Source organism: Peromyscus leucopus, chromosome 12 (genome assembly GCF_004664715.2).
Source record: "Peromyscus leucopus breed LL Stock chromosome 12, UCI_PerLeu_2.1, whole genome shotgun sequence".
Classification (NCBI taxonomy): Eukaryota; Metazoa; Chordata; class Mammalia; order Rodentia; family Cricetidae; genus Peromyscus; species Peromyscus leucopus.
The window spans coordinates 4,161,794-4,176,261 of record NC_051073.1 but is presented as its reverse complement, the minus strand read 5'-3'; the positions used below and the strand labels follow the sequence as shown (position 1 = coordinate 4,176,261).

The 14,468-nt window shown below is 44.6% G+C and overlaps 2 protein-coding genes across 6 annotated transcripts in view; one reads left to right on the top strand and one right to left on the bottom strand.

The window, feature by feature from the left end:
• Positions 1 to 258: 258 nt before the first annotated feature.
• Positions 259 to 6,339, bottom strand: LOC114700371 (phosphatidylinositol glycan anchor biosynthesis class P). Of its 2 annotated transcripts, none has more exons than XM_028879967.2 (5): positions 6,177 to 6,339; positions 5,718 to 5,825; positions 3,566 to 3,638; positions 1,163 to 1,281; positions 259 to 593 (listed from the first exon to the last, which is right to left on the bottom strand). In XM_028879967.2, the coding sequence occupies exons 2-5, from the start codon at positions 5,797 to 5,799 to the stop codon at positions 463 to 465; spliced, it is 405 nt and encodes a 134-aa protein (XP_028735800.1). In that variant the 5' UTR covers positions 5,800 to 5,825; positions 6,177 to 6,339; the 3' UTR covers positions 259 to 462. The 2 variants fall into 2 exon arrangements, with proteins under 2 accessions (XP_028735800.1, XP_028735799.1); XM_028879966.2 differs by having other exon boundaries at positions 6,195 to 6,339.
• Positions 6,340 to 6,373: 34 nt separating this feature from the next.
• The window catches only part of Ttc3 (tetratricopeptide repeat domain 3), a 105,659-nt gene continuing 97,564 nt past the window's right edge, over positions 6,374 to 14,468 (top strand). The window contains exon 1 of one of the 4 annotated variants that reach the window (XM_028879963.2): positions 6,374 to 6,594. In XM_028879963.2, coding sequence (XP_028735796.1) covers positions 6,389 to 6,594 — 206 coding nt within the window. In that variant the 5' untranslated portion in view covers positions 6,374 to 6,388. Of the gene's footprint in view, positions 6,706 to 14,468 lie in introns of all 4 variants that reach the window. The other 3 variants (XM_028879964.2, XM_028879961.2, XM_028879962.2) reach the window with 3 other exon arrangements.

Sequence of the window (14,468 nt, the reverse complement as noted above, 5' to 3'; positions counted from 1 at the left end):
TAAAAGCCTGAGGACCAGAGCTCAGCTCTCCAGCACCCACATAAAAGTAATGACAAGATGGGACACAGAGACAGGGAGAACCCTGGAAGCTGTGGGCTAGCCTGGTCTAAGTGGTGAAGTTAGGCCAATGGGAAACCCTTTCTCAAATAAAGTGTTCCTGAGGAGATAAGTTGCCCTCTGACCTTTACAAACACTGTACATGTGTGCATTCCCAAGGAACATGTGCATGTGTGTACATACAGACAGACACAAAGTTGATTATAGTACAATGTGGTATTGTAGTCTGTCAATTAAAAAAACAACTGAAAATATTTACAATTTTACTTGAACTCAATCTAAGAAATCAACTTTCATGTTTTTACATGTCAATATTGGGTATTAAAAGGACAGCCAATATAATTATTTTCAAAGTTATTCACCCCAAACTTGTACATGCTTGGTGTTAGGATATTTACACACAGCTTAGTTCTGGGTGTTAAGTTCTTGAGCTCCAAGGAAGAACATCTTGTTTACTTCACTGATGGGAACATCTCTTAATGCTGGGATGGCATCTTCTTGGTAGTTCTTCCACTGTTGATTTTTAGCATAGTTATCTGCAAGAAAAGAAAAGCTCTGCTGAGCCAAGCATTTTCCTTCTAATTTCTGTGGTTGGTTAAGACCGCTCGCACTGTCCACCAGGATGACAGGAGGCAATGACGAACACCACGCACCTGGAGTTACTCGTCTCACGCTGTAACAAAATCCCTAACAAATGCAACTTAAGGGCTTACCTTTACAGTTACATGGATACAGCACACCATGGAGGGGAAGGCGTGTGCAGGAGCAAGAGGCGGCTTGTCACAGACAGGGATACATGTTTATATCCAGCTCATTTTCTTGTTTTTATTCAGTGCTAGAGCCCAAGGAACGGTACCCTCCACATTTAGTGTCTTCTTACTAGATAAAGCCAACCTGAATAAGCCTCAGACTGCTCAGATATTTGTTTCCATGGGGATTCTAAGTCCCATCAAGTTGGCAATCAAGATTAACCACCACGCCCTGCTTAATATGACAGATTCCTTTGTCTCAATGTGTTTCTGCAGCCTACTGACTGCTTTTCTGACCAAAGTTTTAACATCTCATTCCTCTATCCCTCCATAATTCGATTTATGTATAAACTTACCTGTGATCGTATGAATGGAGTCCAGTGGAGAGGTACTCATCATGTTAATTCCAAACAAGAGTACATAACCAATGACAATAGCAATAAGGAGGTAGACAGGCAACGCAACGGCCCAGTATCTGCAGGAGTGAACATTAACGCAGTTTAACACATGTTAAGAGGTCATAATTCCCAAGAGGCACTCACAACACATGCTTTTTGTTTGTCTGTTTTTTTCAAGACAGGGTTTCTCTGTGTAACAGCTCTGGCTGTCCTGGAACTCATTCTGTAGACCAGGCTGGCCTCGAACTCACAGAGATCCACCTGCCTCTGCCTCCTGAGTGCTGGGATTGAAGGCGTGAGCCACCACCACCCAGCCCACAAAACATACTTTAAAAATTTAGATTTTTATTAAAGCAGCAGATGTACATGATAATCCTAAACAAGGGTTTAGCTGCATTCACCTGTCTCAGCCAAGCCACCCCGACCCTGGAGTCTTAGTCCACCCACACAAGCCCTTTCAACATCTGAGCTGTGTCTTCTGGTATGTACTTATTTCCATATAACATGCCCACATGATTACTTCTTGATTTCATCAGCTTCAGACATTTTCTCTAGATGTTCTAATATGAAAACAAGACCTTTCCTTTTCCCACATACGTTCAATAGTTACACTACACTTTTATTATGTTGCCATTTAAAAACAACTATGTAAACAGCATCTGCAACTGAGAATCTTAACGTATCTGTTTGCTTCTTCTGGAATTCCAGGTTTCTGGCTGTTTTCCTAGTACCTTTCAATACTTCAGACTCAAATTATTAATGCTTCTCAATTTCCCTCTCAATACAGTTAAGCTCACTAAGTGCTCTATCTTGCCAGGTTTTATTTATTATTACAAATCTCCTCCCTCTTTTCCCCTTCCTAGAACTTCTAATAGTGTTTATACATTACACTTCCTCTGTTTTCCATCTCTGCTTTCTCTTCTACCATGTAACAATCCACTTCCTAGGTAGCATTTTAGTTTTAGCATGCTTATAACTTTTCAATTGGTAATTAAAAAAAACAAAAACATTTCCTTGGACAGCACGCTGCTCAGGAGCCTTTCTCATCCTTGATGATTCAACTGTTTTTTCCTTCTGTAGCTGACATTAGCTCCATTTCCTTTGAGTCTCTTTCTTTTGCATTTGAGGACAGACTTTCTCCTAATGTCTGGGATTTATGACAGTCCATATTTAAAATCCAAGTGATAAGAAGTTGACAGGAAATAAGGTCTGCACATGGGCAGAGATGGCAGAAAGGTCAGAAATTATAGACCCCGTCTTTTACCCTGGTCAGCTCTCTCAGCAAGGCACCTCCCATCTTTCTCTGGGAGAAGGCGGTATAGAACTTGAAGCTAAGGGAAGGTGCTAAGGGAGGGACCGGCCCTGGTTATTTAGCTATGCAGATGTTCGCTTATTACAGGCCCCTGTGCTTCCTTCCTTTTTACAGGTAATCCCGGTGACCTCCAGACTACAGACTCTCCACCACACTTTCCATAGGATGGAACTATTTTCTGCAGGGGAGGGCAGGGGCGATCTCCAGGTTTAAGGTAAGGAAGGGGAGTCAGCAGGTCAGCTCTTTAAACACATTTCCTGTCCAACGCACTATTACCATTACCAAGAGAGGTTGATGTTTCTAAGGTCTGAGGCCATTTTGGAATTCCAGGGCACAAATATTCTTGATGTCTCTCCTCCTCTAGCACATGGAAAAAACAGACTCTTCTATCTCAAAGACTATCCCAAAGTTTTGTTAGTATCTTTGGTCTGCTGTTCTATTTTATCTCTGTATGCTTACACCTTTAAAAGATTTTTCAGCAACAGTATAATTTTAGAAAGATTTTATGGAGGAAATGGAGACAAATGTGTTTCACCACCATCTTTAATTAGTGATATATTAATAACCTTGAAGAAACTTTCAGTTTCTGCTGGGGTACAGCTCACTAGTTAAAGCACTTGCCGCTCCAGTGTGAGGACCAGAGTCTGGATCCCCGGAGCCCAGGTACCTGCCATGGCCTACCTGCAATCCTAGCACTAAAAAGCAGACACGGGATCCTGGAGCAAGCTGGCTAGCAAGGCTGTCTTGTTTCACTCTGGGTTCAAGTGAGAGACCTTGCCCCCACGATTAAGATGGAGAAGGGTCAAGGGAGACTCCCACATCAACTTGGGACCACTACACGCACACGCAAACATGTTCACCTTCACACACAAATGTGGCCTCCCACTCCACTCCATCTCCCCCACACAAAAATAAAACACAATTTTCAATGTCAACACAATTACTTATGGACCTTAAAACAATAATGATTTAAGGTGTGTGTTTTAGAGAAGACTATGATCCTTCAAAACAGTACAGTTTTACCCTTATTAAAGAAATATTAAACTTACTTCTGAGGCCAGTAAGTCAAGCCCAGGGAGTTTAACCAAGATTCGGGAATGAAAGCCCATACAATATAAAGTACTGCGGGATAAAGAGGGTAGGGAAGAGAGGAAAGTTAGCAAGGCATAATCCAGTTTATACGGTTCAGATACAACAAGAATCTTCCCGAGGCATGCTCGACTCTCAGATTTCAGCATCAGTAGCTTCTTGTGTGTGCCATTCTTGTAATACTTACCATAATTACCATATTAGTAAGTTTTTAGTCTTAGTTCTCATACTGTACTAAACAGTCAAAGGACACATTGCTTTTTAGCAACTTATTTTTACAGCATCTAGTGAGTTGCTTCTACATGCTCTATGTTCAATACTTCTCCACAGGTCAGATGTCATTGCATTTAGCTGCCTACAGGGGAACTTGTCCCTCTGGTTCTAACTGTCTACACATGACTGTCCTTCCCTTACTGCTGAGTCCAAGGCCCCCTTTTCGGCTGTCCCTGTGCAGTGACAACATGCAGGCTCTGAACTTTTCTGCATTGAACCCTCAAACGGCCCTGAGATACGCGTGTAAATTTTACACAAGGGTTGTGGTAAAGACAAGTTTCAAACTACATCAGTGATGATGGGTCATTTTTTTTTCCTTAAGAATAAAGTGTTACAGAGCTTAGTGTGTCAAGACTGTGGAATACAATGAATCCTGAAGAGATTCTTCTGCTTTCCTTATGCACTGGTGCTGAACAAGGCTGGTTAAACTGACCTTTTCCCTACACTGTGCTAAGTGCTAATGACTGAGCACTAAAAGACAGCATACAGTACAGGAGAAGGACCTCCTCCTGCTCCTTATCCAGACTCTCCTACTAGGCATGAAAACTCAGTGAAAGCAGACAAGGCACGGCTGTTTTGCTATTCCCTGGCCTGTAACACTGCCTGGTACATAGTAAGAGCTTAATAAATTCTCGAATTAATTTTTTGACACTCATTTAACTGGTTTGTATAGTTTCTAATCCTTAAAGTACTCTTTGAATAGGTATTTACAAAATAGTAGCTAACACCTATTAAACACTGTTTCTTTGCATTAAGTTCTTTACATAAAATACCCGAGTTAATACAAGAGCCAACAAAGGCAGTAAAGTCCACCAGTATGCCTGTGTTCTAATTCCAGTCCTACTGCTTGTTAGCTTTGTGGCTTTGAGCAAGTTACTTAAGCCCAGTATTCTCATCTTTAAATTGAGGACACCAGTACAGTGCCTACTTCACAGGGCCAGCTCATGCAAAGCATCAACAATGAACATTATCAATATCCCCTTACAGATGAGGACACTTTAGACCTGAGTAAGTCAAACACTCTTAGGCCACACAAGGAATCCATCAAAGCGCCAGAATTTGAACTCGGTTATAACTTCTTCATCCCACTGACTTATTCCACTGACCAGGCTGTACAGCTGAGCTAAAACTTCTCAGTTAAAATGTCAGAACGTTGTATTGTGGGCATCTAATTTTCTTCCATTTGGTTGCCTCATACTTTCCCAACATTTTGCAGAGGGACTTTGGTCCTCCCCGTGTGCGCTGGTCACGTTAGTTTTTTAAGCCAGCCTCCGTGTTCTCCTCTATAAAATGGGACATTACGGGGATCAGAGTAGATGTAAAGTGTACACTTTTACACCTGACTTCTCTAGCCACTCTTCAGCTCCAGCATGCTGCCCGGGAACTATAAACCCCTCACACCCAAACCTTCCCAGGCTTCATTCAGGGACTCTCCCATGGTCCTGGCCCATCGCCTTATTCATCTCTGATAAAACTGCCAGGAGTGCCCTGGAGGAGCTGACCTGACTTCTCAGGCTCCCACTGCTCTCCCCGGGAATTCATCATGCTGCATTAACTGTAGGTTTGCTATACTTCCCCACAAGACCGTGACCTCAAGGGCAGGGGCCAGGTTTTATTCACTTTGGTGTCGAGCCTGGTGCCGGATAAATATCGGAGACTAAACCTAGTACTGGATACATGAACACTGGGCAAACAGCGGATTTCTTCCCGGGCTCCTCAAGAAGAGGCAGAGGTGGAGTCAGCAGCTCCTGTGTGCACAGTCTAAGAACACACGCGCATTCTTTCCTGGTTCCTCGAGGACCAGGAGATGCCCGGGCCATCCATCACTCCAGTACTTACTGAAGCCAAACTGGGAGCTTAAGAACAGAACAAAGCCATAAATCGCTCTTTCGGGCAACGGCGACGGGGAATTTTCCACCATCTTCCTTCCCTGTGGCCTCAGACCATCTGCGGAGAAGGAGCACAGTCGTCGTGGTCAGACATCCCCCTCCCCTCACCACCGGTCCCTTACGTAACCTCCTCGCAGGGACGCGGACAACGCTGCGGATGCTCGCGCGCGCCCGCCCGCCCCCAACCAGGGCCCCCCTCCGCGTGCACGCGCGCCCCTGCAGCCGGGGCGGGGAGCGGGGCGGCGGCGGGGGGAAACTGCGCCAACCCGGGACAGACAGCCCGAGGCGGGGGCCAGGCCAGGCCCGGGCCGGACCCGAGCCGGAGTCCTGCGGGCTCGGTCCCCGGAAAGAAGCGAGGCCCTCGACCTTGGCTCCTTCGATCACCCACCCACGCCCACCCTTTCCCCACCTCCCAGCCCCTCCGCACTCAGCCCTTCGCGCAGGCGCCGACCAGACTGCCGCAGTGGGAGCCAAAAAAAAAAATAAATAAATCAATCAATCCCGAGGAAAAAGCGGGGGCTCGGAGGCGCCCCTCCGCTTGGCGCAGGCGCACAGCGCGGGGGCTAGCGCAAACTCACCCCCCACCCCCGCCGAGCCGAGGGGGCGGGGCGGCGACTGCGCATGCGCGCGCCCCACTCCCCCCGCCCCGCCGGCCCACGTGACCCGCCAGCCTCCGGAGGAGCGGCTGGCCGCTCGCTGGCGCGCTCGCTCGCTCCCTGGCTGGCGCTGCGGGCCTGGTGGACGTGGAGGGGCCGGAGGCTGCGGCGGCGGCGGCGGCGGCGGGGCGTTGGCGGCCCGCGTCCGGGGCTCGCGGGCTGCGGGCCCGGGTGAGTGCAGATCCAGCGCGCGGCGGGGCTCCCGGAGGTGTCTGCGTGGTCCCGCCGCAGCCGAGATGCCCGGGCACCGGGGCGCTCCACACCTCCCCGCGTGGGTGTGTGGTGAGTGTGGGCCCGCGCGCCGCCGCCGCGCGTCTCGCCCAGGCGGGCGGGCGCCCGCGCGCGGAGGGGGTGTGGCCGCCCTTGCTTCCCCCCCCCCACCCCCGTGGGTGTGTCCCCTTTGTCCCGCGGCCGGGGCGGCGGGGGGCGTCCTCGGGTGTCCCGTCACGGTAGGAGTGGGCTTTGGGTGTGTGCGCATCCCCCCTAACGCGAGGGGCTGACGTCCCTGTCGGGCCGCCGGCCGCCGCGTCCCGGGCGCGCGGGGACGCGCCTCTGTGTCCGCGGCTGGCCCCGCTTTGTTCCTGGGCTCGCCCTTCCCTGCGATGGCGTGGGCGTCCTCGTCTCTGTTGGAAAGGGTCCGTCGTCCCCCCCCCCCACCATTGTCACCGCCTCCCCTGTGCTGTGCGCGCCCCCCGCCACCCAGCGCGCGCGCCCGCCACTGCGGCAGCCTGCAGTGGCTGGCGGGCGGGCGCGCGCGCGGGTGCGTCCTCGCGTGTCCCCCCCAAAGGTGCGCTGCGCAGGGGTCCTGCGGCGCGCGCGGGGTTTGGCTCGCGAGGGCTCAGGGAGCGCGCGTGCGCGCTGTTTCCCTGCGTTCTCACGCCCTGATTTTGGGGAGGACCAGGGAGGGGACGCAGTGCTGCCCCCCACCTCCTGGAGCCTTCCGTGGAGGAGCATCCTTTGCCCTCCAGACTGCTGCAGGGGCTGCTGCGGCTGCGGCGCAGGGGTGGCGACGTCACTAAAGCCTGTGCCGCGATGGCTTGGCGGGGAGGGGGCAGGCTAGGGGGGACAAAGGACCCAAATGAAGCCGAATGTGGGCTGGCACCGGTGCACGGTTCCTTTTGCAGAAGCTTCTAGTTTCTAAACGTCCTTCAGTTGGCCAGTCCTCTCTCAAGGGTGCGCTTATGTCTTCTCACCAGGCGGTCTTGCAAACACTGCGTGGTTATTGTAGGGTGTCTTATGGCAGCCATATGAATCTCTGGATTCTGGCGAGGGAGACAGGGTTGAAATCGTACAGGTTTTTACTGCTCTCTTGGGCAGTTTTCTCACAACCACAGCTCTAGTTAGAACACTTGTATTTTATTGGGAGGAAAACGGGTGTGTTACAAGGATACACGGGGAAAGAAAGGTAAAAGCCCTCTAGGGACTGAATTGGTGCTCCGGTGCTTGTCAAGGGTTGGTGCTTTGCGCTGGAGGGCTGCGGTTTCTGCCTGTTCCTCTCCTGCTCAGTCTCCTTGCTGTTGCCTTTTAATTTTCTGGAATACTTCAAAGATTAAACATAGGCAGATCTAACCAAGCCAGACATTTTCTTTATTATTATTATCATTATTATTTGCCAAATTTACTTCAAATCCTCCACAAAAAGACAAAAACAACAACAAAACAAAACAAAAAACCCCAAAACACTTAAACAACTGTGGAGGTGCTGAGAGTTCTCCCCTCCTTACCTGGAGATAGCCACTGTGTTGAGGTTTCTGTGTGTCATTTCCTTGCACGATTTATAATTCGGTAATGGTGAATATAAACAATACATAGTATTGGTTTTTAAAGTAAAGGGATAAAAATTGTGTTTTTGCAACTTGCTTTATCACTCAGCATCACATTTTGAGAGATATATATGAATAAATCGAACAATTGTACTTTCTTTGAATTACTATAATTGTTGGTGTAGCACTGTATTGTATGAATATACCATAATTTATTTTGTAGTCTGTTCTTGATGGATTTTGGAATTGTTTACAGTCTTTACTCTTTAAAACAGTCCTGCAATGACTATAGTTGTACCTGTTTGTTATGAACACCTTTGGAGTTTCTCTAGGAAGTATACTTAGTCATAGTTTTGCTGGGTGGTAGAACATACGTGTCTTCAATTTAACCAGATATGATAGACGCTCTCAAGGTGGTTGTACCAGCTTTTACAATCATTGATATTGAGAACGCCCATTTCCTCACATGCCTGCTAACAAACTACAGTTTTTTCTTTTCTTTACTGACCATCTTCTTATGACTTTAGCTTCCTGCTAAAATTGCTTACAGCCTGTCTTATGTCTAGCTATGTGACAGCAAATGGGTTAATCTCTCATAGCTAATTGGTTCAGTCTTTATTGAATTTGGTCTTCATAATATTAATTCCAACAAACATTTGTTATGTTATCTAATGTTGCTATGGTTGATGTAAAGATAGAATTTCATGGGATGTTATGTGTACCTCTAGTAGCAAGTGAACTGATTTAATTAAAAGCCTTTTAAAGGAATGATGTTTTTTCTTTAAATCCTTTCCTCCTTGATGTAGTAGTTGGTATATTCAGAATACATGTAACATATTTACAGGCTGTGGAGTGAAACCATTGAACACTTAAAATCTACTAGTGGGTCCAAGAGTCAACCTAACCAGTATTGGATGTGCTCACTTTTCAGAGGTCATTATCTTGAATTCATGTTATTCTTGTATTTTAAACACTTTAATCAGATTTTGGTGTATCATTCAACACTGAATTGTATGTATGGTTTCTATGTTTGAGTAAGAGACATTATTACGGGTGTGGTCTTCTGAAGCTTGCTTTCACTCACTGCTGTATTTCTAAGTTACTAATACTCATTGTAGATGTAAGTCATTAATTCTTCACTGCTTGTGTATTACTGGGTGAATAGGATGCAGTTTATGCATCTTCCTGTTGGTGGGCATTTTGGTTATTCTGTTTTCCATAAGAAAGTAAACAGCACACGCACTTGGAAGAACCGTGGTACAGCTCCAAGTAGGAAAGCAAAAATAATTTAAAGTGTTAATATACAATGTGGAAAAACCTCTCTTTATCCCAGCACATCTTCCATCCACTTATGCAGGACATCGGTATCACTGGTTTTTCTGTTAATTATCAGTGTGTATAATCACTTTTATTCAACTCAACTGTATGGTAAAAGTAGCTATAATACCTAGAACATTTTGACACCTGTTTTTCTTGTGTGGAGTCAGCCATGGTACATACATGAGGACGGCATGAAGTCCTCTCCTTCCACCATGTGGATCTGGGGAATTGAACTCTGGTTGTTAGGGTTGGTGGCACGTGCCCCTAACCACTGAGTCATCTTGCTGGCCCAGTTACACGTTTAGAAGAATCATAGTTTGACTTTAAAATGTTCTTAGGATACTCCAGAAATGTATCCTTTGCGATTAAACTCAGTGCTGAACTTCTTTAGACATCCTAGCAGCATGTGGAAAGTACGTAATTTTAAAAAGCATTTTTGGTGCTTTGTGAACAAAAAATAGGGTGGAGTACCCAGCGTCAGAAGCTGTTTGCTAGGGTGCAATTGCTGGTCCTTAAGGATTACAAATGTTCAACTTCAGGAAGTGATTTCAGATCGGTTTTGAAGTGGTCGTACCAACTTGTGTTTTAGCCCATAGTTTTGTCAACTTACATACTTTGGTCAGCATTATATGAGCGTTACAGTTAACCTGCAACCTATCCAACATTTACCTTAGATTTCTTGTATTTGGTAGTAGTTTGATATGGTGCATCATTGTGATTTAATTTTGCACTTATTAATGAGATTGAGAATCTTTTCATATGTTTATGCATCATGTATTTCCCTTGTGTGAAAAACATGGCCATGCTTTTTCACCCACTTTTAAAAAATACTGAATTGTCTTTTAAAGCTGATGAATAGTAGCTTTTTTTTTTTAAATGTACATTGAAAAAAACCCAGGTCCTCATGCATTTGACAAAAATTTTCTACCACTAAACTACATCCTAGATCCCAATTCTTAGTTTTAATGTAATCTAAATGGAAATGTCCTTTGCTCTGTGTTTCTTTTTAGACTTTTTTTAAAGGTTTATTTTATTTATTCATTTATCATGTATACAGTGTTCTGTCTGCATGTCATGCCAGAAAAGGGCATCAGATCTCATTACAGATGGTTGTGAGCCATTATGTGGTTGCTGGGAATTGAACTCAGGACCTCTGGAGAAGAGCAGTCAGTGCTCTTAACCTCTGATCCATCTCTCCAGCCCTAGACGTTTTTAAAACGATGCCTTTCTTACTTAAACTCATTTGTGAATGCTGTTGAGTTAGTGATACACATTCATTTCATCTCGTGCTCATCCCCTCTGTTCTGTGTACTGAATCTGCTTCTGCAGAGGCGCACCCGTTGCTTGCCTGCTGAGTTCCTGGGTATTGATCTGTTCCGGGGCTGGCTTTCTGTTTCCTGTCACCTAACCCTTACAGTATTTCTGTCCACACCCTCTCAGTGACTGTCACTAGCTTTACCTGAAATCTGTTCCTGTGTTTTGGACAGGCTAGAACTCACTGAGTGCTGAGATACAGGCATTCGGCATCACAACTGGCTAAAAAAACAAAAACAAAACCCATTTCTAATATTGGTTAAATGGTCCTGGGTCATTTAATCAAGTGAGCCTTGTCAGGTACTGTACCATTGAGCTACATTCTTAGCCCCTCAGTCATCTTCATGTGTGAGAAACTCTTGAGTCTTACCTGTTCTTGACCCTTGACCTGTTCTTGGACCCTTGAATCAGTCGTGAAAAGCCCTCTGGGGCTTAATTGAAAGCAATCCAATCACTTCTGTGAAGAATTGAAATTGGTTGCTGTTATAAATAATAGTCGTTCCTCCCTCCCCCCCATCAAGATTTGCTGACAATAATCAGTAAATAAAAATTTACAGCATATTTTAAAATACTGATTTTTAACTATCTGCTTTGTATTTTGTTTCTCATATTTTGGAATTTTATTGGATTTTCTGTCATTTGCAGTGGTGATGTTTATTTTTTTCCCTTTCCAATTATTTTCCTGTTCATGTGTGAAAGCATGTGTGTGTGTGTGTTCTGGCATACTTTCAAAATTGTGTTCAGTGGAAGTGGTTGTGAGTGTTCATTAGAATTGATTATGGTGCACATACAGGTCTCATTCCCAATTTCAAAGGAATTGTAGCATTTGTTGGGAGGTTTTGTAGATAACTATGTCATGTTAGGAAAGACTGCCATTTTTACATGCCTTTCTGTATTTGTTGAGATTTTGTTTCAACCTTTCTCCAAGCCATTCAGTGAAACTGATTACAAATTATATATTTTTAAAATATTTTTATTTTATATGTATGGTTGTTTGGCTTGCATATGTATCTTGTGTACCACTTTCATGCCCGGTGCCCACGGAGGCCAGAAGAGGGTGTTAGATCCCCTGGAACAGGAGTTAGAGGCAGTTGTGAGCCACCTTGTGGGTGCTGGGAAGTGAACCTGCATCCTCAGCAAGAGCAGCACTGCTGAGCCTTCTCAGGCCTCCAAATAATGGACTTTTTTTTTTAGGTTTTTCAAGACAGGGTTTCTCTGTGTAGTTTTGGTGCCTGTCCTGGAGCTCACTCTGTAGACCAGGCTGGATCTCACAGAGATCCACTTGGCTTTTTTAAATTCTTTCTGGAAATAGATCCAAATTGGCCTTAAGGTTTTCTTTTTAATGTACTGCTGGGCTGTTTGATAGTGTTTTATTTAGTATTTTGTACCGTTCTAGAAACATATTCCCCCCCCCCCATTTTTGAGACAGGGTCTCACTATCTAGCCCTGGCTGGTCTAGACCTCTTGATATAGGTCAGGCTGGACTCAAACTCACAGAGCTGCATGCCTCTGCTTCTTGGGTACTGGGAGCAAAGGTGTGCACCCCCACATTTGGCCTCTCATTTTCCTTTTTTGACTGATTAATTTTGATATTAAGGTCACAGCAACCTCCCAAGTGAGGTACTGAGTAGTTAGTTTGGATTGGAGCCATCAGTTTCTTAAAAATTGGGTGGAATTTACTTACCAAATGACTTAAGTATATCCTTTTTGTGTGTGCACTTTAGCAGCAGCTAAACTGCAGTGGAATTGTTCATGTTTTCTATTTCTTTCACTTCCCTTTTGGTAGTTTCAAAAATTTGTTTATCCATCAAAATTTTGAAGTTTATTAGTGTCAAATTCATGGCATTTTAGTCACTTAAAAATTTTTGCTTTGCCTGTCCTGCCTTTATCTCTCTCTTCTCATTTTGAATATTACTTATACTGCCTCTCTCTCCCCTCCTCTTTTTCTTTTGTTTTGATGACACTGGGGCTTATTTTGTATCCTGTGCTGTCCTGGTACTTAGATAGTCCAGGCTAGCTTCAAACACAGGGTAATCCTGCCTCAGCTTCCGGGGTGCTGAGACTACAGGCCTGACTCACCATAACTGGCTCTTTTTTTTTTTTTTTTTTTATTATTAGTCTTGCCAAAAGTTTATCTACTTTATTAATTTTGGCAAAGGAGTAATTTATCTTTGGCTTTTATTTTATTGTTGTTAAATATGCTGATTTTTTTCATTGTTTTGATTTCTTAACTATTGTCAGAATGTGGTCTGTATTTTACCTTTTTGAAAACAGTTCTTACTCATGTCTTATGGTCTTGGTAATGTCGAATTTAATATTTGTTTATGAATAATTTTAATGTATGATGTGCATGTGTGAAGTCTGCATTCTGTAATTGTTATAATCTGTTAGATATAAAGATTAGAAAATGGGTTGTTTGGTCTTGATTAGTTTTTGTTCATCCTACTTACCCAAGACTTCTCATGTCTCTTTAGTGTGCCAACTAGAGGCAAGCTGACCGGGGTTGTCTTTACCTGCTCGTTTGACCAACCCGATGCTTGGCTGCAGTTACTGGATAGTAGTTAGGAGACGGAGACTATTATTAATCCAGGACTTATTAGTGGTCCCAACAGCTTTCCTGTTGTGGATGCTAAGACTCCTTTATTAGATGCATGCAAGCTTGGTTTCTTAGTGTGTTGGACCTGTACCCTATCATTGTCCAACCTTAAATTGTCTTTAAAGCCTCTCTTTTGGTAGAAATTACCCAGAATATTCTTTTTCTTTTACTTTATTTTAGATTCTTTATAGTTTAGGTGCTTCTTATAGAGAATATATTCTTGGATTTTTTTTTTTTTTAGCCTATCAGACAAGATATCTTTTGATTGTTAGGTTTAGAAACTCCTGTAGAGCTCAAATCTCTTGATTGGTGGTCTACTCATTTTTTATCTAAAATCATTTTTATTTTATCCTTGAATTAGAGAAGTCATTTTGATACAGTTCAAGGCGCTTACATCTCTTAATCTGTTAGTATAACAAGGATGTGCAGTCTGTTGCCAGTTTTATTTATACTTTTTTGAAAAAAAATTATTTTACTTTAGCTGCATTTGATTGTCGTTAGGAGTGTCATTTTACTCCTAAGTTTATTTTTATTTTTTTATTTTATTTTTTGGTTTTTCAAGACAGGGTTTCTCTGTGTAGCTTTGCGCCTATCCTGGATCTCGCTCTGTAGCCCAGGCTGGCCTCGAACTCACCAAGTTCCGCCTGGCTCTGCCTCCCGAGTGCTGGGATTAAAGGCGTGTGCCGCCGCCACCCCCCTCCCCCCCCAAGTTTAAATACACTACTTGTGTCACGCAGAATTCTCTTAAAGGGACAGAATAGAACAGAGAGGATGAGTGTGTGTGTGTGTGTGTGTGTGTGTGTGTGTGTGTGTGTGTGTGTTTTAAAGGGGGATTTATTAGAGTGGCTTACAGGCTGTGGTCCAGGTAGCCCAACAGTGGCTCTGCCAGTGGAAAGGTCTGTGGTAATGGGTTAGTAGTTCGGTCCACCAGACTGCCCTTCTCAGCACTCCCTACCTGGAGTTGGTCTTCGGTCTGTGTTGGAGTCCCAAAGGTGTAAGTTCTAATACCAGCAAAGGAATCTCGCCTCAGCAAGAGGAGAGATGAACTTGCC

Coding starts and splice junctions, on each gene's coding strand:
- LOC114700371 (XM_028879967.2), bottom strand. CDS start 5,799: ATGGTGGAAAATTCCCCGTCGCCGTTGCCCGAAAGAGCGATTTATGGC. Junction 3,639..5,717: donor AAGCTCCCAGTTTGGCTTCA/GTAAGTACTGGA, acceptor TTTATCCCGCAG/TACTTTATATTGTATGGGCT. Junction 1,282..3,565: donor TTGACTTACTGGCCTCAGAA/GTAAGTTTAATA, acceptor TCACTCCTGCAG/ATACTGGGCCGTTGCGTTGC.